General features: G+C 43.4%; 1 protein-coding gene across 3 annotated transcripts in view; it reads right to left on the bottom strand.

Annotated features, from left to right (window-relative positions):
- HDAC8 (histone deacetylase 8) overlaps positions 1-22769 on the bottom strand; it is a 234888-nt gene that overhangs the window by 22911 nt on the left and 189208 nt on the right. For 2 of the 3 annotated variants that reach the window (XM_079765340.1, XM_079765341.1), the window contains exons 8-9: positions 15778-15950; positions 12672-12766 (exon numbers count right to left, since the gene is read on the bottom strand). In XM_079765340.1, the coding sequence (XP_079621466.1) occupies positions 12672-12766; positions 15778-15950 (268 nt within the window). Of the gene's footprint in view, positions 1-10271; positions 11033-12671; positions 12767-15777; positions 15951-22769 lie in introns of those variants that run through there. The other variant, XM_079765339.1, reaches the window with a different exon arrangement.

Here is a 22769-nt window from a genome sequence, read left to right on the forward strand (position 1 = left end):
CTAAAATCAATACAAAGAAGAAGGAAAGAACAAAGATATGAGCAGATATAATGGAGTAGAAAAGAGAAAAATAAAGTCAATAAATTAAAAGCTGGTTCTTTGAGAAAAAAAAAAACTACAGTTCAATAAATTGATAAACTACAAGCTAAAATAAACAAGGAAAAAGGACAGAAATTAGCAATACCAGGAATGAAAGAATGGATATCACTATAGCTCCTACTGACATGCAAGAATAATAAGGACATATTATGAGTGAATTGGCAAATTCCTTGAAGACAAATTATCAACATGGAAGCAAGAAGAAATAGAAACTCGGAATAGCCATATAACTATTAAAGGAATGCTATTCATAATTAAAAACCTTCCCATGAAGAAAATTCTAGGCTCAAATGTTTTCACTGGTGAATTATTTCATTTAAGTAAACATAGTATAAATTTGACATAAACTCTTTCAGAAAATAGAGGAGGCAGGGATAATTCCCAAGTCATTTTATAAGATCAGCATTGCCCTGATTAAAACCAAAGACATTACAAGAAAAGAAAACAACAGGTCAACATCCCTCACCAACACAGAATTCCTTAACAAAATTTCAACAAACTAAATCCAGCAATATATAAAAAGGAAAATATACCATGGCCAAGTAGAGTTTATCCTAGAAATGCAAGGTTAATTTAACATTAAAATAAAGCAAAAAATTAATGCAATTTATTATATTAACAGAATAAGAGGACACCATAAGATCATTTCAATAGATGAAGAAAAAGCATTTGAGAAACCAAGATGGTGGCATAAGGTATACACCTGTATGTGCTGCCTCTCACAACCACACCAAAACTACAACTAAAAGACAAAACGACTATCACCCAGAATCACAGAAAAGCTGGCTGGGTAGAAATTCTACAACTAGAAGGAAAGAAAAAAACACATTGAGACTGGGCAGGACATGCAGAGGCATGGAAAAGCAGAGGTACGGAGGCGTGCGAATTGGGCTGGTAACTGGGTGCGCTGTTTTTTTCAATCGGAAAGGAGATACAAGCTCATGACTGCTCTGAACTCCAGTTTCTGGTGAGACTCTGGGGAACCAGACTCCTATGGGGAGAAGCTGGACTGTCTGCCATCGAGTCAGAAAGTGAGGGTGGCTTTCTTGTAGAGGCGCTTGTAGGAATCATTGTTTATTGCACTGGGGTGCGGGATGCAGAGACACGGAGACACAGAGAAAGCTGACTGGCAGCCATTGCTGTTTGCTACACCCTGGTGATTCCTTGAGACCCCACCCCACCCAATTTAAAAACCCACCCAAACTGTGGGCAGGGGCTTTTGCATATGAATGGCCTGCCCTTTCACAGCTTAACCTAACAAACTGCAGCTGGGTCAGACAGCTCCAAAACTTCCAAACCCCAAACAAAGAGGAGAAATCTGCAGATCTCGCTGTAGCTCCTGCTGGGTGGCCTCAGGCAGTAGCTGACTTGCACCTCCTTGGAGATCCAGGAGCCAGTATACCTAGTGGTCAGTGTGAGATGATACCAGATTTTAGCTCCTCACATCCATAAGTGACACACTCAAGAGGCAGACTCAGTGAGCACCAAAGCCCCACTGAAGCAAGTCCTGCCCCATAAAGGTGTCTCCAGCACAGCAGTTCTTCCATTATAGACACAGCAGGCCCTCACAGCCAATTGGCCTGGAGGTCAATTCCTCCCAGTATACCAACAGCAATCAAGGCTTAACTACAACAACACTGTGCACCCAGCCTACAAAGGGGTGCACCAAGAGTGTCCACCTCAGGTTATTGGGGAGGCTGAGCCACTGGGCCCAATAGGTCACCTACCACACAAAGCCACTCTATCAGCACAGGGAAGCAGACAAAATGTGGAGAAAAAGAAACATGCCATGAATGAAAGAAAAGGAGGAAAGCAAACTACTGGATATAGAGTTCAAAACCACAGTTACAAGGTTACTCAAGAATCTTCTAGAAACCTCCGAAGAACTTAGTGAGACCTTTAATGATCTTAATGAGAATGCCAAAAAAATGGAAAAGGACCAGTCTGAAATTAAGCATACACTGTCTGAAATAAAGAATAATATACAGAAATTCAACAGTAGACCAAAGGACCCCAAGAAGCAAACCAAAGATTTGAAATATGAGGAAGCAAAAAACACCCAACCAGAAAAACAAAAAGAAAAAAGAATCCAAAAATATGAAGATAGTGTAAGGAGCCTCTGGGACAACTTCAAGTGTACTAACATCCGAATTATGGGGGTGTCAGAAGAAGAGAGAGAGCAAGATATTGAAAACCTATTTGAAGAAATAATGACAGAAAACTTTCCCTACCTGGTGAAAGAAATAGACTTACAAGTCCAGGAAGTGCAGAAAACCCCAAACAAGAGGAATCCAAAGAGGACCACATCAAGACACATCATAATTAAAATGCCAAGGGCAAAAGACAAAGAGAGAATATGAAAAGCAGCAAGAGAAAAAGTTAGTTAGCTAGAAGGGAGTACCCATATGATTGTCAGCTGATTTATCAACAGAAACTATGCAGGCCAGACGGGAGTCGCAAGAAATATTCCAAGTGATGAATAGCAAGAACCTACAACCAAGATTACTCTGCCCAGCAAAGCTATCATTCTGAATTGAAGGTCAGATAAAGAGCTTCACAGACAAGAAAAAGCTAAAGGAGTTCATCACCACCAAACCAGTATTATATGAAATGCTGAGCGTATTCTTTAAGTAGAAGAAGAAGAATAAAAAGGTAAAGGTAAAAATTATGAACAACAAAGTGACAACAAATACATATCTATCAACAAGTGAATCTAAAAATCAAGTCAATAAAAAATCTGATGAACAGAATAAACTGGTGAATATAATAGAATCAGAGGCATAGAAAGGGAGTGGACTGACAATTCTCGGGGGGAAAAGGGTGTGAGGGGTTTGGGAAGAGAATGGACAAAAATCTTACACCTATGGATGAGGACAGTGGTGGGGGTTAAGGGTATGGGGTCGGGGGGGATCGGGTGGAGGGGAGCTATGGGGGGAAAAAGGAGGAACATCTGTAATAATCTGAACAATAAAGAGTTATTTTTAAAAAAAGAAAGAAAAAGCATTTGACAAAATCCAACACTCATTTGTGAGAATAATTCTCAGTAAATTAGGAATAGAAAGGAACTTTCTCAATCTAATAAAGGACATTTATTTTTAAAAACCCTACAGCTAACATCACACTTCATAGTGAAAAATTAAGTGCTTTCCCTTTGAATGGGAAAAAGACAAGGATTCTCACTCTCATCACTTTTACTCAACATTACTTTGGAGGTCCCAACCAGTATAATAAGGCAAGAAATATAAATAAATAAAAGGCATGAAGATTGTAAAAGAATAAGTAAAACTCTCTTTATTCACTGATAACATGTTTGTATACATCGAACATGCTAAGGAATCTACGAAAAAGCTGCTAGTGCTAATGAGTTTAGCAATGTTACATTATTCAAGATGAATATAAAAAAACCAATTGAACTTCTATATTCTAGCAACAAACAACTGGAAATTGAAATTTAGAATACCAATTATAATAACATCAAAACATAAAATACTTAGAAATACACTTAATAAAATTTGTATATGACCTGTTTGCTGAAAAGTATAAATTAAAAATTGAAATTAAACTCTTAAGTAAATGAAAAGGCATAGCAAATTCATGGATTGAAAGATTAAATATTGTTAAAATGTTATTTTTTCACAAATCAAGCTATAGATTCAGAGTAATCTATAGATTGCCCTGTAAGCATATATTTGTACTAGGGGCCCAGTGCACAAATTTGTGCGCCTTGAAAGGAACTGTGGGCCACGAGGCTACAATGGGCACAGGTGTGGGTCTCAGCCCATCCTCCATCCCCTCCTGGCCCCTCCCACCACAGCTCCCAGTTCCCTGTCTGCCTGCAGCCCCACTCCGGCGCTCCCACACGCTGACAGTGCCAGCCACTTGCTCACACCCGCTGACGGCACCGAGCGATTGGGACCAGCGCAGGGCGAGGGTGCAAGCAGAGGCTCCAGCACCAGCTGCAGTGTGAGCATGACTGGCACCAGCAATTAGTGCGAGTGTGGTCTCCGGTGCCAGCAGCAGGTACGAGCGGGGCCAGTGCTGGCAGCAGGTGCGAGTGGTGGCTGCTTGATTGTCCCTCAAAAGCAGGGGGAGGTGGAGAAGCCCTGAGGGGTGATTGGGGTTGGCAGCCGCTGCTCACACCCGCTGGTGGTGCTGAGTGATCAGGGCTGGCTCCAGGTGCCAGCAGCGGGTGGTGCGAGTGGGGCCAGCACTGGCAGCAGGTGTGAGTGCCAGTGGGAACGCGGTGTGCAGGAGCAAAGAATTTTCAGTAACCACCAGAGGCTTGTCCCAATGACAACAACTGGCACACCACCTTGGTCTGGCACCCCCACTCACCTGCTCCACCATCCTGCTGCGGCGGACACCCGCCATGTTCCGCGTGTACCCCTGGTGGTCAGCACATGTCATAGTGACCAGTTGTTCGGTTGTTCCACTATTCAGTCTATTTGCATATTAGCCTTTTATTATATAGGATATAAATAAATTTTTTTCAATGGCTACATATATTCCCTGGTATGAATGAGGTATAGTTTATCTAACAGTCTATCAAAAGTGGCTGGCTAAGTATTTTTCACTAAATTTTGTTTATAAACCTACATGATTCAGGCATATACATATAGCTGATATGTACATGATATAACTGCTGTACTCTTTTTTAGAACATAGGATCCAAATAGTATTACTGGATTACAGAAGATTCTGATATATAATAGGCCTTAAGCCTCTTTACACGGAAGAGATGATTTGCTAAATTAGCCATGCACTGGCGATTTTATATAGGAACCCATGTCACCTTTGGGATTTTTTTCTATGGTAAAGACACCTGGGCCAGAACCATGAAGCACCAGGTTCTTTCCAATCTCTGTTCCCCTTGCCTAGAATGCCTTTTCCACTTCTTCACCTGGCAAACTCCCAGTCAACGTCCAAGATTCAGTTCAAAGTTTTTTGTTTCAAAGTTTTGATGAAACATTTCCCCTATGCTCCTCATCTGACCTGGATTTGAGCATATTATTCGGTTGCCTATATTAGATGATGAAATATTTGAGGGTACTGGGTTTGTTAGTCTTTAAAAATATGTTTTTACTGATATTGAGAGATAGAGAGAGGAAGGGAAAGAGAGATAGAAATATCAATGAGAGAGAAACATCAACATCAATTGGCTACCTCTTGCACACCCCACACCAGGGATCGAGCCTGCAACTCGGGCATGCACCCCAACAAAATCAGAGACCTCTTGGTTCATGGGTTGATACTCAACCACTGACCTACACTGGCCTGGCTATCTTGTCAGTCTTTGTATCTCTGAATCTAGGTCTGAATAGGGCCTGGCAAGTAGTAGGGGCCCAAGGAATATTTGTTAAATGAATGATGAAACATTTAACAAACAAATGTGAAGAAAGAGCTGAAAGGGTTTTGGTATATTTAGGTAAGGGATTATTAAAGGCATAGGACTTGAAGCTGGACCTAGGAAGATAGTAGAGAGGTGGGGGTAAAGCATTTGGAAGAGGAGGAAGATTATTATCCAAGGATACAGAACACAAGCCCAAGAATGAGAGTGAAGACAGTGAGGGAGTCAGCTCGACTGTGGTTGACTGCTACACTGTCTTGACCTTGTCAGTGACTATATTTGTCAATTATATTTTCAGCCCCTGGAGGGCAGGGTATTTTGTACACTCCTCTGTATCCTGTTTATATTTGAAGCACATCTCCATAGCCATTGTTCCTACTGCCTTGTGGTTCTTATTCTGCTCTGCAATATAATTATTTGTGTTATCTATATATTACCCCAGCACTTATACTGCCCACCTTCCCTGATGCTTGAGGTAGGGGACACGGTCTTTGAGTCTGCATCTTTCAACAATGGGTGCTCAATAATTTTTTTTTTCTGATGTCCACACTTTATTTACCGTAGAAAAAACGCGTTCAGTCGCAGCATTAGTCCCTGGTAAGGACAGCGTGTATTCCACAATTTTTAGTGCATTATTGTATGGAACATGGTTTGTTTCAAAATGATGAAATATTTCTAACCATTTGTTCTCTATTGTGATTTTTGCTGATGCCCAAGATTTAACCTTTTCCTTATCAATATATATATTTTTAATTTCTTTATTGATTAAGGTGTCACATATTTGTCCTCATCCCCCCATTCCCATCCCACAACCCTCCCCAAGGATGCCCCAACCCCGTGTTGAACTTAAACATTCATATGCATGCACACAAGTACTTTGGTTGATCTCTCCCCCCTCCCCCGGCCCTCCCCTATCCTCCCACTGAGGCCCGATAGTCTGATCGATGCCTCCTTGTTTCTGGTTCTGTTCTTGTTCATCAGTCTATGTTGTTCATCATTTCCCCTAGATGAGCGAGATCATGTGTCACTAGAGATATACTTATAAGAACCGAATGTGAGACGAGCAATAATAGCTATGCTGACAGGCAAATGAATCAGTCTGTAGTGAGTTTCTTTCTGGACCAACAGTTCTTTTGAGACCCAATATCAATGTCCACCAGTTCCTTATGTGTACATGTCGGCCTGACCCCTCAGCTCTGGATGGTGGACAAATGGTGGTAATGCAGGTCCGACTCCCTCTGGTTTGGTCTCGGCCGGACCCAGGGGCACGGCTTCACCCGGACTCAGGGGCACGTGGCCTCACCCGGACCCAGGGGGCACGTGGCCTCACCTGGACCCAGGTGAGTGCGGCCTCACCCGGACCCGGGACCCAGCCTCACCCAGATCCAGGGGCACACGGCCTCACCCAGACCCGGGATCCAGTTTAACGCGGACCCAGGGGCGTGTGGCCTCACCCCGACCCAAGTGCGCGCGGCCTCACCTGGACCCGGGACGCAGCCTCACCCGGATCCAGGGGCACACGACCTCACCCGAACCCAGGATCCAGCTTCACTCGGACCCAGGGGTGCATGGCCTCACCGGGACCCAGGTGCGCGCGGCCTCACCCGGACCTGGGACCCAGCCTCACCCGGATCCAGGGGCACATGGCCTCACCCGGACCCGGGATCCAGCCTCACCCGGACCCAGGGGTGCGTGGCCTCACCCAGGCCCGGGACCCAGCCTCACCCAGATCCAGGGGCACATGGCCTCACCTGGACCCAGGATCCAGCTTCACCCGGACCCAGGGGCGCATGGCCTCACCCGGACCAAGGGGTGCATGGCCTCACCCGGACCCAGGGGCGCGTGGCCTCTCCCAGACCCAGGTGCGCGCGGCCTCACCCGGATCCAGGGGCACACGGCCTCACGCGGACCCAGGATCCCGCTTCACCCGGACCCAGGGGCGCATGGCCTCACCCGGATCCAGTGGCACATGGCCTCACTCGGACCCGGGATGCAGCTTCACCCGGATCCAGGAGCACGTGGTCTCACCTGGACCCAGGGGTGCGTGGCCTCACCCGGACCCAGGTGCGCGAGGCCTCACCCGGACCCAGGACCCAGCCTCACCCGGATGCAGGGGCACACGGCCTCACCCGGACCCAGGATCCAGCTTCACCCGGACCCAGGGGCGCGTGGCCTCACCCGGACCCAGGGGTGCATGGCCTCACCCGGGCCCGGGACCCAGCCTCACCCGGATCCAGGGGCACACGGCCTCACCCGGACCCAGGGGCGCATGGCCTCACCCGGACCCAGGGGCGCGTGGCCTCTCCCAGACCCAGGGGCGCGCGGCCTCACCCGGGCCTGGGACCCAGCCTCACCTGGATCCAGGGGCACACGGCCTCACCCGGACCCGGGATCCGGCTTCACCCCGACCCAGGGGCGCGTGGCCTCACCCGGACCCAGGGGCGTGTGGCCTCACCCGGATCCAGGGGCACATGGCCTCACCCGGACCCAGGGGCGCGGTCTCACCCGGACCTGGGACCCAGCCTTACCCAGACCCAGGGGCATGAGGCCTCACCTAGACCCAGGGGCGTGTGACCACACCCGAGCCCAGGGGCACGCAGCCTCGCCCGGACCCGGGACCCAGCCTCTCCTGGACCCAGGGGCGTATGGCCTCACCCGGACTCGGGATCCAGCTTCACCTGGACCCAGGGGCACGTGGCCTCACCCGGACCCAGGGTCGTGTGGCCTCACCCAGTCCCAGGGGCTCATGGCCTCTCCCAGACCCAGGGGCGCGTGGCCTCACCCGGACCCAGGGGCACGTGGCCTCTCCCAGACCCAGGGTCCCATGGCCTCACCCGGGTCCAGGGGCGCACGGCCCCACCTGGACCCAGGATCCAGCTTCACCCAGACCCAGGGGCGCGTGGCCTTACCCGGACCCAGGGGCGTGTGGCCTCACCCGGACCCAGGGGCGCGTGGCCTCTCCCAGACCCAGGGGCGCGTGGCCTCACCCGGACCCAGGTGCAAGAGGCCTCACCCGGACCCGGGACCCAGCCTCTCCTGGATCCAGGGGCACACGGCCTCACCTGGACCCGGGATACAGCTTCACCCGGACCCAGAGGCGCGTGGCCTCACCCGGACCCAGGGTCCCATGGCCTCACCCGGGTCCAGGGGCACATGGCCCCACCTGGACCCAGGATCCAGCCTCACCCGGACCTAGGGGCGCATAGCCTCACCCGGACCCAGGGTGGCGGCCCCACCCAGACCCGGGACCCAGCCTCACCGGGACCCAGGGGCGTGCGGCCTTACCCGGATCCAGGGGCATGTGGCCTCGCCCGGACCCGGGATGCAGCCTCACCCGGACCCAGGGGCGCGCGGCCTCACCCGGACCCGGGACCCAGCGGGGTTTCGTTTTCTTGATCCCAATTCCTGTTGGTCAATTCACTCTCAGCAATTCCTTCAGCCATTTTCTCAGAGCTCCAGGGCGGCTGCCGCAGAACTCGTTGGGCGGCGGGCTTGGTGAAGCTCCGGTGTGCCCGTTGCACGGTGGCGGGCTGGTCCGGGGTCGCTGTGTCGGCCCTTGGGTCTGCAGCGATGGCCGGTCGCCGAGCGTGCGCACCTGGCCGCTTCCGGGGCGTTGAGATTCTTGAAGGACTCAGAGGTCAGCAAGTGCGGAGTCTCCCGCCCCATGTCTCCCAGGGGCTCGTCTGTCCGTGCTCGGCAGTGAGTGGAGCCGTCCCCTCAGCCGGAGACCGCCGGGGGAACTGCGCCGAGCACGTTCCAGGCCGCCATTGTGTCGCCTGAGCCGTAGTTCTTAAAGTGTGATCTTTGGCTCACCGGCATCAGCATCATCCCGAGTACCCCTCTCTTTTATTCTAGTTGTAGAGCATCTGCTCAGCCAGCCCTCCAGTGATTCTGAATGGTGTCTGCTCTGCTCTCCCGTCGTAGTCTCAAAATTGTTGTGGTAGGCAACAATCAGGCTTCCGCCCTATGCCTCCATCTTGGTCCTCCTTTGCGTAGTTAAGTCTTGATTGTTGTTGGTGTCACTGGGAGGAATTGTCCTCCAGGCCAATTGGCTGTGAGGACCCTCTGTGTCTATAAAGGAGGAGTTGCTGTGCAGGAGACACATTTATGGGCCGGGTCTTGTTGCAGCAAGGCTTTGGCGCTCACTGAGTCTGCCTCTTGAATGAGTCCCTTATGTGAGTGGTTGAAATCTGGTGTCATCTCACACCGACCACTAGATGCCCTCGTTTCTGGGTCTCCAATGGAGTGTAGGTCAGCTACTGCCTGAGGCCACTCAGCAGGAATTACAGCAAAAACTGCAGTTTCCTCCTCCTGTCTGAGCGGCCCTGGAGCAGTCCAACTAGAACCGCAGTTCATCTGGTCAAGCTGCCACAGGGCAGGCCACCCACATGCAAAAGCCACTGCTTGGAGCAGCCCAGGTGGGCCTGCAAAACGTGCGGGGAGGGTCCCAGGGCGGGGTGGGTCTCAGGGCGGGGCGGGGTCTCAGGGCGCCACCAGGCCATGGCGTGGCGAACCGCAATGGCTGCAAGTCTTCTTTTTCTGCTTTCCACGTTTCTAAGCCCCCTCGTTCCGCACTCCAGCGCAGCAAACACTGATTGCTGGGCGCACCTCCGCAAGGAAATTACTCCCACTCTCCGACACGAAGGCCGAGAGTCCAGCCTCTCCCCGCAGGCATCTGGGTCTCCCGCGAGTCCCCAGAAGCTGGATTTCAGGGTGATGGGGAGCTAATCTCCCCTAGGGTTGGAAAAAAAAGCCGCAAGACCCTTCCCCTGCCACCAGCCCGACCCACGCGCCTCCGCACCTTATCCCCTCCGAGTTCGCTCTTTCCTCTTCCCTCTTAGCTGTAAATCCACCATTCAGCCAGCTCTCCTGTGGTTCTGGGTGGCAGATGCTCTGTTCTCCAGTTGTATCCTTGAAATTGCTGTGCGCGGCGAAGTTCCTTTGTTTAACTTTGCTGCCTTCTTGGTTCTCCTCTCTCAAAATGGCTAAAGGACTTGAATGTAAGATGGGAAGTCCTAAAAATCCTCTAAGTCGGTGTCGGCGGCCACCGGGGCCCCGAGGATCTCACTGGGAAGCTCAGCCAGGTCGGTGACGTGGATGGGCCCGTCCTGCAGAAAGATGGTCTCTTCCTTCACCGAGAGCCACTGCGCCCATTCCGCGGCCGCCACCACAGTAGCTGCCGCGGCCGCCCACGAGCCCATGGCCCCAGCTGAGGTGCTGACTGAGAGGAGCAGCCGCCCGGCCTGGGGAGACGCGAGCAGGAGTCGCCGCGCTCACCAGTCCATCTTTTAGTTGTATTTCCGAAACTGCCATGCGAGGCAACAGATCAGCCGTTCAACTCCGCTGCCAACTTGGCTCCTCTCTCTTTCTCTCTCAATAAATTTTTTTTATCTACCATTTGTTTATCTGATTACAGAGGACCACAAGCATATTTGTGTGCAACTGTGTATTGTGGCACAAAACTTATTTATGCCTTCATGCTGTAGAGTCTATGTTTGGCAATTTTCATGAAAATATTATCTTATTAAACTTGGAAGGCTGTCATTTCAATTTTTTTCTTTCTTCCTTCTTGGATGACTCACATCTCTAATACCAGAAGGATATTATAGAAGGGATTCAAAAAAAAGTTTGGGTTAATTTATGAATCACAAAGTCATAAATGTCTGATTATAAGAAGTTGTTAGGAGCATACAAAGGGGAAGGAGAAAATTTAGATGTCAAAGGTGCCTATTATGTTCCAAGAACTGTGCTAGGCACTTGGCATACATTAGATCTCATTTAATCTGGCAGAATATGTCAGTATAAAGACAGGGAATGTCTATCTATAATGCCAAACCTACACCTATTGAGGCACATTGCTTTTCCATATACCAGAGGCAGTATTCATCTTTATTAAAATGTCATAAACCTTTTAAGACAGATGACTCTGTGGATTTATATTGTTTCCTAGGAACAGAACACATTCTCAATTCAGGCTTCTATATGCTTAAAATTATTTTTTGACAAAACCTGATCAGTTCTTAAAGTCTCAGTGCTTTAAATTATAATGCAATATGAGATATCCCCACAGCAATAACAATGATTACATTTGTTTGCTTACCTTGATATTTCATAAAGCTTCCAAGTATGGAATAAAGGTAAGTTAAGGAAAGAAACTTCTATTAACCCTGACACCAGCAAATTGTCTCAAATTATAGCTTGCCTTCTATTTGTATTCTAGACATACTGAGGTTTGTTTTTTTCCTTGAGATACATTTTATACCTCATCTCTTGTTAGAAGAAAATTAGTTTATTTCTAATTTTTTAAAACAATAATACTAACTTTCAAAAACATAATGCTCCCAAGTGCACAGCTTCTGTATTTGGGAGGAATCAAAATGTTATAACCAAAGTACTGTCTCTACACCTTGGGAATTGGCTTGAGAAAGTGGATTCATTATTATAAAGTCACACAGTCTAAGGCCTGCAGCTACACATCCTGATCTGTGATAACATGCTTCCTGCCAGGTATGGATGTAGGTGGGAAAAGAAGGGATACACCTTTGGGTAAAGGATTGTCAGCACACTCACAGGTTCCAGATAGCTTTCTATCAACCTGTTTTGCAAAAACTAGAGCAGGCATTTTGCTATGGAAAATGTAAAGCTCAACTCATGATTAAAGAAAATGGTGAGGGTTCAAATGACATAGTTCACATTTTGAATGGTCCTACCCCAAACTCTGTGTGCCACTAATCACTGGAAAAGCACCAAAACCTGTCTTTGTGGTGATCTGTATTTCTTAAATTTTGTATTAGCCAAAGAAAATTGACACATTAGGACTACCACCAAAGAACATAGGTGGGACATACTGCCTATGGGACTTTTTAAAGATAGATGAGATCCAAGCTTATACATTTAGAAAACTGCCACTTCTTTTTTGAGGTTAGGGATGAAAATATACACATATTCCAAAGAGTTCTTTGTGTGAACAGGTGACCCTGTCCCACAGTCTCTGTAATTAATTGAGAAATTAAAGTTGGTTGGCCTTTGAGATCTCTTGTAAAAAAGGAAGAAGGTCTTAGATATTTTGGAACAAGAGTCCACTATTCTGCCAAGACAGTATGTTATTGTTATTAGAGTGTCTCTCAACAAAACAGTATTGAGTAGTGAGGATGTGATTTTGATTAGGTGGAATGACTCAGCTCTTCCCCTTAAAGAAGAGAGGACTTGTCAGAGCCTTACTTACCTCATGATCTGGGATCTCAGAGGATAGTGTTTTCCCTAGGATGACCCCGGTCAAGTATGTCCAGCATCGAGCCATGTTGACAAGGTTATAGCCTCCTGTCTCCACCAAGAATTGTGAAGTTAGGAAAGAATAGTCACAAAACAGCAGGAGAGGGAAGAAGGGTAAGGAAGGAGAGAAAAATGTTTTAATAAAAGGGCTAAAAAGACAATTTCAACTTGCAGAATTTCACCAAAACATACCCTTATATTTTTAAACCACCCGGTAGTCAGATTTCAGTAAACCAAGTCAGACCATGCACAGTGTGGAACTGGGAAGTTCAAGGCCTATGGAGATTAAAAACGTTCTAGTTTCAGAACAAATATGCACCTGAGGACTCTAAGCTCCTCAATTCCATCAAGAGTAATCTGCAAGAATGAAATCCCTGGAACCTAAATCTCTTGAGATGACCTACCCAACATGAAGGTTACTGTGATGAATTTTGCAACAATTCTATAAAATGACTGCTGGATGTGGTTTGCATGTTAAATCTATTGGCAGATGTAGCTCTAGGTACATACTGGGAAGAGAAAAGGAAAATGCTAACAGAAACAAACTTCTTTATTTTATTATCAGCATTCCTTTTCTCCACAAAATGCAGGCCTAGTAGCAGAGATCAAAGAGAAGAGCTGAGAAAGGGACTGTTGATTGACACTGACCCATCTTGTCAGGTCCTGTCAGTCACCCAGAAGCCATATCTACTGGCTACCAATCAGAATATTTTTGTTCTGAATAGATGTGTTCTACCATGCGAGCATTAGAATACTGGCCTTTAGCTAAATTCCAAAAGTGTAAGGATAAAATAGAATAATTTCCCAACCTCAATGCAGCCTGAGGGAAATTGAATTTAGTATATTTTAGGTTAGGTAATCATAAATGTTATCATCCAAAATGGTATAATTTTAAAGGTAAAAGGGGATACTATTAACAATTACACTGCAGCCCAGCTGGCGTGGTTCAGTGGTTGAGTGTCGATCTATAAACCAGAAGGTCACGGTTCGATTCCTGGTCAGGGCACATGCCCAAGTTGCGGGCTCAGTCCCTAGTGTGGAACTTAGAGGAGGCAGCTGATCAATGTTTATCTCTCATCATTGATGTCTCTATCTCTCTCTTCCTCTCTGAAATCAATAAAAATATATTAAAAAATAATTATACTGGGATAACATATATAAATAGAGACATATGGTCACTCATTTCTTAAGCCTTTTTACTCCTTGAAAGGTCAGGGTTGCGGGGGCTTTTGGAATATGTCTTTTGGCCTCAATAAGGTCCACTGAAGCTTGAGGCTTTGGCCATCCCCCCTAATTGTTTATGCATTATTGGTGGTTGAACATTTAAGTGAAATAGTATAGGTATTACTTTAAATACTCCTGATGTGAAAAATCTAAACTTCTAAGATTGACTTACTGGGAGTGATTATTTTATTTCAAAAAAGAATCACTATAGCTTTTAAGTAATAGTTCTCTCTAGTGTACATACAATATGATTTCTAAAAATTCCATTTATGCACAGGCATTTTCAGGAATACACATTTTTCAAAAGCCAAAACTTTGGACTAAGGAAGCTAAGAGGCTTTAAAAATGCTAAGTATAGGTTGAAGCCTCAAACAAAAGTTGAATTTACACAGTTATGTGTTGTGGAAAGGTCTTTTGTTTTCTTTTCCTGTAACTATACTTCTATCATAATAAACATTCTTCATGCTTGTAAGGAAAGTTATATGCCACACAGCACTTATCAATGTTATCTTTTCTCTGAGTTGAAGTTAATACATTTCTTTCTGGCTTTTTATAAGAGGTTGTCTCTTGTAAGCACCTTTAATTTTGATCCCTCTAGAGTTTGAGGCTGCCAAAGGACCAGGCTTGTGTATTTGTATTGAATGCTCATTCATAAGGCCTTCACATGGTTCCTCTAATTTTGTTTTTTACAACAGCCTGACAGAAACACAAACTATAAGCTGTTCCATAATACATACATTTTAAGCTCAACCTAACTTGACCATGTTATTTTAACACACTGATGCATTCACCCAATAAAATAAAGACTCTGCCAGACAGATAGAAGATTCTAAGCAAGGCATCTTCAAAGGTAGTTCACAGACGTGTAAATGTTTCTATTGAACAAACTCAGCTTCTGTTGGTTAAGTAATACAAAACATCAGTATACACTGAGGGCAAGAATGTCCAATAGACTCTTTAGATCTCTCAATTTTACTTTATTGTAACAAATCCATGCATTTTTAGTATGTTGCGGGGGCAGAAGTCATTCCTGATTTCAGCTTAGGTTTAATGAATTCATGTGTTTACTACATATATTTGAGTAGGATTAGAATTTTAGTGGTATGTTTCTATAACATTATTATTAGAATTGGGAGTCAAGATTACACTGAGAGAAGATGGATCAAAATCCACTGTCAGCATTCTCTATCCTATTAATAAAAGTCTAATATGCTAATTGTCCAGTCGTCTGGTCAGCCATTCAACCAATCAAAGCATAATATGCTAATGATATGTTAAGGCTGCTCAACTGCTTGCTATGATGTGCACTGACACCAGGGGGAAGACACTCTGGTCTGTAGGTTAGCTTGCTGCTGGGGTCAGCCAATCAGGACTGAGCAAGATGGGCCAGACTGCCCTGAGGCCCTCCCGTGGTCCCTCCCCAGCTGGCCAACTTCCTGCATCACTCCCCAGCCCCAATCCTGCACCGATGAGGGTCCCTCGGCCTGGCCTGTGCCCTCTCACAATCCGGGCTGAGGGGACCCCCCCTGAGTGCACGATTTTCATGCACCAGGCCTCTAGTTCTTAATAAGATCTGGTGTCACCTTTAACCTAAACATTTTGAACATTTTCTATCGGAGTGCCAAGGAGTCAATGCATACACCAAATTGAGTAGAAGTGTATCAATACTTCCTTATGCTAAACTATAAAGGTGGCAGAATTCACTGAATCAGGCTTCTGGACCACCGGCAGGTTGATATTCTCTAATCTAAGAAAGTCAAGTTTTCCTCAGTGTCAATAAATAAAATATGGAGGAAGGTCAACAAATTCTCCTGGTGACCTTCCTTTGTACTCACCTCCTCCCAAAATGAGTGTTGCCAATTGCCACTGAAGGATGTACTTAAGACACCTGCCAATTCCCACTGGAGTCATGTTAAAGGAGCACATGGGATCCCCAGCTATTGTATCAGCTCCCAGCTGTAAGACCACTGCTTTGGGATTAAAGGCCATATATACCTCCTTTAGTACACTGTAGAAAAGAGATATAATATAAAATGTCAGAAAATTATAGGTTATTTTGCTCTACAGGTGGTGATGATGGTGGAGCCAGTAGGAGATATAGGTGAATCAGGAAATACTGAAGGAAAAAAATCCAACTTGTCAAACTCATCACACTTTCCATCTAAAAAGAGTGAATCAGATTGTATATAAATTATACCTCTGTAAAACAACTTATACAAAAAATTCTATCTAACTCCACCCTCACTAAGGACTGAATTTGTCCTGAGTTTTAGAACTCATACTTCCTTGAAACTTTCATATTAATTTAACTTCAACAGTCATAGTACATAGTGTACACAATTACTTCATTTTACAATCTGGGAAAATAAGACATATATAGTTGATTATTAAGGATTATTTCTCATAATTGTCAACATACTTTGAGTTTATCACCTAGTTATCACTGGGGGCTGGTGAAAAGAATTACATGCTTTGAAAGTATAAACATTATCAGCTTACTTTTTATTATGCTAAAGAACTTCTGGGTTATGAAATGCAGCCCTCCCCAATTCATTCATAACCGGAGTATTACAGGGAAGGAAACTGCAACAACTGATGCAAAATTATAAATCTGAAAGCAGCCTAAAGAAGAAATTGTAGTGGGTAGAAATTAGCATAATTTTGGGTAGAATCATTCAATGTTATCAAATCAACCTAACAACTTTTTTTCAAATTAGAAAAGGAAGTTGTCAATGTTACAGATGATCTTAGTCAGGTTTCCAGTATTCTCATTAATTGAACACTGACAATGTCCAGAATACATTCCTAGGAGTTATAAGATCCCTGCTCTCAAGGGGCTTATAATATAGTTCCCAGACAAAACATATACCAGTACTCAAGGGCCTGAGTAACTCACAGAGACATATAAACATGTGCAAATTAACATACTTCATAGTTGAGAAAAAGCATAGTAAAAAAGTAATTAAAAATGCTGGGGTTAATACCCCTTCATAGTCAACATGTCAAATTATACCAGTGCAGCAAAAACAGAAAAATCCCAGATCCTTCTGAAACTGCAAAGAATTCAGGGATATAAAATGCTGATCTCTTAAATTTATATGTAACAAAGGCATTGAAACTACTGAAAAGTGCTCAGCTGTAGTCATTCTTTGACTCAAAGGACTGTTTTGTTTTGATTTTTCATCTATGCAGACAAATATTGAGTGATTGTGGAGATTATAAGAATATTATAAAACTTATGACCTATGCTACTCAATATAGGAATACTCAGGCCTATACTCTCTTTCATGTGCTTATCTCTTTTGAGTGCAGAGGAATGATAAGCATCTAAATAGTGAGTCAACATTTATTGAGCATCTACAAGTACAGAGCACCTTATTAGTTGCTGCTGTGAGACAAAGTGGAAGGAATGATTTCTTTTCTAAAAAAGGTTTACAGGTAATATAGAGGAATGGGAGGCAAGAAAGACTAAGGTTTTCTCATTCATTCTTTCCCTCAGTTTGCACACATTAACTGAGCACCCTCTGTGTGTCCAGTATAAATCTGTACCAGACGTTGCAGGAACAAAGACGAATGTGGCACAGTTCTTATCTTCATGTGGCTCAGAACAGAGGGAAGAGTCAGACTATGTCAATAAATATTTAAAATACAATGATGAATGAAATAGCAGAAATGGCATAGAGGAGAGAGTAATCAACTTTTACAGATGATGTTAGAAAAGCCTCTACAGGGGTACCTCTTGACTTAGGTCTCAAAAGATCAGAAAAACTATGATGAGCCACATATCAAAATGGCTAAAATGAAAAATACTAATAGCATCAACTGCTTGTTAGGATGTGGGAAAAACAATATCACACATACCTTGTGGATGATAAAGTAAAATGATATAGCCACTCTGGAAAATATTTTGGCTATTCCCATCAAAACTAAAAGTAGACTTACCATATGATTTAGCGATTGATTCTTGGACATTTATTAAAGAGAAAACTTTTTTTCATATAGGAACTTGCACATAAATGTACATAAAAGCTTTATTTATAACAATCCAAACTTGAAACAACTCAGATATAATTCAACAAGTGAATAGTTAGACTGTGGTACATCCATATCATTGGAATATTGCTCAATAAAAAGAAACTACTGACACATGTAAAAGAACTTGGATGGGTCTCAAGGGAATTATGCTGGGTGAAAAAGGTCAATCCCCAAATATACATTGCATGATTCCACTTGTATACCATTAGTGGCTGCCAGAGGTTAAGGATAGGTGTGGTTGCAGGACAGAGTCTTGTGGTGATGGTAGAGTTCGGTATTTTGATTGTGGAAGTAGTTGTGGCTATGCAAAGCCACATAGAGCTACACACACACACACACACACACACACACACACACACACACACAACATATATAACTGGTGAAAAGTGAATAAGCTCTATGGATTGTACCAATGTCAACTTCTTGATTGTACTATTATTGTACAAGATGTCAACATTGAAGGAGGATGGAGGAAAGGTGCACAAGACTTCCTTGTACATTTCTTTGCAACCTCCTGTGAATCTATGATTATTTAGAAATGAAAGTAAATAAAAGATTAGACTGTCTTGACTCCATTGTATGCACTTGCCTCCTGTGTCAAATATCAATTGAGCATAGTGGTTTGGGTCGATTTCTGGGTTCTCTATTCTATTCCATTGGTGTATATGTCTGTTCTTGTGCCACTACCAGGCAGTTTTGAGAACAGTGACTTTGTAATACACCTTGATATCTGGTATTGAGATCCCTCTTACTTTGTTCTTCTTAGGATTGCTGCAGCTATTCGGGGTCTTTTTTTTTTTTCCAAATGAATTTTTGGAGAGTTTGTTCTAGGTCTGTGAAATATGCCGTTGGTATTTTAATGGGGATTACATTGAATCTATAGATTGCTTTGGGCAGTATGGACATTTTAATGATGTTAATTCTACCAATCCATGAACATGGTATGTTCTTCCATCTGTTTATGTCTTCCTCTATCTCTTTTTTCGGTGTCCTGTAGTTTTTTGAGCACAGGTCTTTTACCTTCTTAGTTCAGTTTATTCCTAGGTATGTTAATTTTTTTGGTGCAATGGTAAATGGGATTGTTTTTTAAATCTCTCTTTCTGTAAGTTCACTATTGGTGTATAAAAAGCCATAGATTTCTGGGCATTAATTTTATATCCTTCTACATTGCCGAATTCATTTATTAAGTCTAATAATTTTTTGATGGAGTCTTTAGGGTTTTCTATGTACAATATCATGTCATCTGCGAATAATGACAGTTTTACGTCTTCTTTCCCAATTTGGCTACCTTTTATTTCTTCTTCTTGTCTAATTGCTATGGCTAGCACTTCCAGTACTATGACGAACAGGAGTGGTGAAAGTGAGCATCCCTGTCTCATCCTATTCTTAGGAGAAATGGTTTTAGTTTTTGCCCATTGAGTATGATGTTGGCTGCAGGTTTGTCATATAAAGCTTTTATTATGTTGCAGTATGATCCCTCTATTCCCACTTTGCTGATGGTTTTTATCAAGAAAGGGTGTTGGACTTTGTCAAATGCTTTTTCTGCATCAATTGATATGATTATGTGATTTTTTATCTCTCAATTTGTTTATGTGATGCATCACGTTTATTGATTTGTGGATATTGTGCCAGCCTTGTATCCCTGAGGATAAATCGTACTTGGTCATTGTGTATTATCTTTCTGATGTAATGCTGGATTTGATTTGCTAGAATTTTCTTGGACAGATACATGCAAAAATATGAAACTAGACCACCAACTTACACCATACACAAAAATAAACTCAAAATGGATAAAGGACTTAAACGTAAGATGGGAAACCATAAAAATATTAGAGGAATCCACAGGCAGCAAAATCTCAGACATATGCTGAAGTAATAGCTTCACCGATACAGCTCCAATGGCAATGGAAACTAAAGAGAAAATAAACAAATGGGACTACATCAAAATAAAAAGCTTCTGCACAGAAATAGAAACCATCATTTTTCTATTTATAATTTTTTCTTTATTGATTAAGGTATTACATATGTCCTTATTCCCCCATTACCCCCCACCAACTCATGCCCTCACCCCCCCAAAAAAAAGAAATGCTAATGCAAAAATGACAACAGCTTAATATGTATAGGGAGAGAATTATAATGCCAGATTAACATATCCTGGCCAACAAAGGATACATGCTGCAAATAAATTAAACTAACAATAAAAAGAAAAAGAAACCATCAACGAAACAATAAGAAAGCCACTGCATGAGAGAACATATTTGCCAATGTTATCTCCGATAAGGGTTTAATTTCCAACATTTACAGGGAACTCACACAACTTAACAAAAAGAAGATAAACAACCCAATCAGAAAATGGGCAACAGACCTAAATAGTTACTTTTCGAAAGAGGACATAAAGAAGGCCGAGAGGCATATGAAAATATGCTCAAAGTCACTAATCATCGGAATGATGCAAATCAAAATGACAATGTGGTACCATTTCACACCTGTCAGAATGGCTATTATCAACAAATCAACAAATGACAAGTGCTGGTGAGGATGTGGAGAAAAAGGAACCCTTGTGCACTGATGGTGGGAGACAGTATGGAGTGAATTAAAAAACTGTGGTACATCTACACAATGGAATACTATGCTGCTATAAAAAGGAAGGAACTCCTACCATTTGCAACAGCATGGATGGAACTGGAGAGCATTATGCTAAGCGAAATAAGTCAGTCAGATAACAATAAATATCACATGATCTCACTCATTTGTGGAATATAATGAACAACATAAACTGATGAACAAAAACAGATCCAGAGGCAGAGAAGCATCGATCAGATGCTCAAACTTCAGAGGGAAGGCAGGGGAGGGTGGGGGTAAGGGGGAGAGATCAACCAAAGGATTTGTATGCATGCATATATGCCTAACCAATGGACATAGACACCAGGGGGTTGAGGGCATGAACGGGAGTGCAGTGGGGGGGTTGGAGAGCAATGGGGGGGGGGTAAGGACACATATGTAATACCTTAATCAATAAAGAAAAAAAGATTAAGATGGGTAGAGAAAAGATAATTAGAAGATTTGAAAAAAGTAGCATATTTTGTATACAGTATAAATGTTAAAGCAACTGAAAATGAGGACAACTATAGAGAGCTATATGGTGGACAGAAATTCAAGACTGGAAATTTTCATTTGGTTTGACAGTCAAATGGGAGCCACTGGAAAAGTATGAGATAAGCACTGATGTTGCTGAAAAAGAATGATTAGAAAATTTGATTTTTGCTATTGTATGTAAGTCCAAAGAGAGAGAAAATCTGGAGACAGAGGGATTAGCAAAAAGGGTATTGAAGTATTCTAGGCACAGGAGCAACAGGAAGCAAGGTAAGAAAAATTTGGAAAAAACTGAGAGGGATTGGTGACAGATTGGGTCAGGGGAGAGTGTCTAAGGAGAAAACACACTATGTGCATTCCTTCTGAATTCACAGGAAGAGAAAAGAGAAATTGAAATATTCCTTTTTCTATTGCTAGTTCCAAATCTAATATTCTTACCTGTCATCAATCTCTGTTTTTGAGGTCAATGTCACTTTCTTACATTACCCAAATATTATGAAACTTATCTATCTATCTATCTATCTATCTATCTATCTATCTATCTATCATCTATCTATCTATAATGTATTCTTTCACCTCCCTTGAGGATTTTAGCACCTGGTTCACAATTTTTCTCTCTCCCTTTTCTTCTCATCATTCCCTGCAATTCAATATCCATCCACTCACTAAAACCTCCCTGCCCCTGCATTTTTTATTTTTTATTAAATTTATTGGGGTGACATTGGTTAATAAAATTAAATAGGTTTCATGTGTACAATTCTATAATACATCATCTATATACTGTATTATGTGTTCACCATCCCAAGCCAAGTCCTCCCTTTACCCTTTTCTACCTCCCCCACTCTCTCTTTCCCTCTGGTAATCACCATACTACTGTCTGTGTCAATAAGGTTTTTTTTCCTTAATCCCTTCACCTTTGTCACCCAAACCCCCCTCCCCTCTGACAGATGTCATTCTGTCCTCTGTATCTGTGAGTCCATTTCTATTTTGTTTGTTAGTTTATTTTGTTCCACATATAAGTGAAATCATATGGTATTTGTCTTTCTCTGACTGGCTTATTTCACTTAGCATAATGCTCTCCAGGTCTATCTATGCTGTCACAAAAGGTAAGATTTCCTTCCTTTTTTATGGCCATCATTCAGTAAAATCTTGATTCAAGCACCTATTCTTCCCTATGCTAGGCACTAGAAATATAGGAATAAGTAAGACCCAAGGAGCTTATGATCCAGTAGGAGAAGAAGACTCTTGCCCTCCTTTTCTTCCTTCCTTCCTTCCTTCCTTCCTTCCTTCCTTCCTTCCTTCCTTCCTTCCTTCCTTCCTTCCTTCCTTCCTTCCTTCAACAAACATTGACTGAATGCCTACTAAATATCAGACACTAGTTTGAACAATGGGTTTACTAGTGAGACCCAACTCTTCTAATTCTCTGACATCACAGTTTCTTCACCTTTTGAACAGTGATGTCCACATGAACTCCACTTTGGTTATGCCTAGGCATAGCCACACTTTGGGGCCTGGTAAGGAAGTACTTGGAATTGCTCCACTTCTAGGACTCTGAACTCTGAACTATATTTTCTGTATACAATGTTCTATACTTCCATGTTTCTCCATTGATTTGTCTCTTTAGTCTCATTATAAATCTTTTTTCCTAGTCTTTCTGCTATTTTTAAAGTCTACAGGCCTATTTTTTTTTTTTTACCTC

This window comes from Cnephaeus nilssonii, assembly GCF_951640355.1.
Source record: "Cnephaeus nilssonii genome assembly, chromosome: X".
NCBI classification, from domain to species: Eukaryota; Metazoa; Chordata; class Mammalia; order Chiroptera; family Vespertilionidae; genus Cnephaeus; species Cnephaeus nilssonii.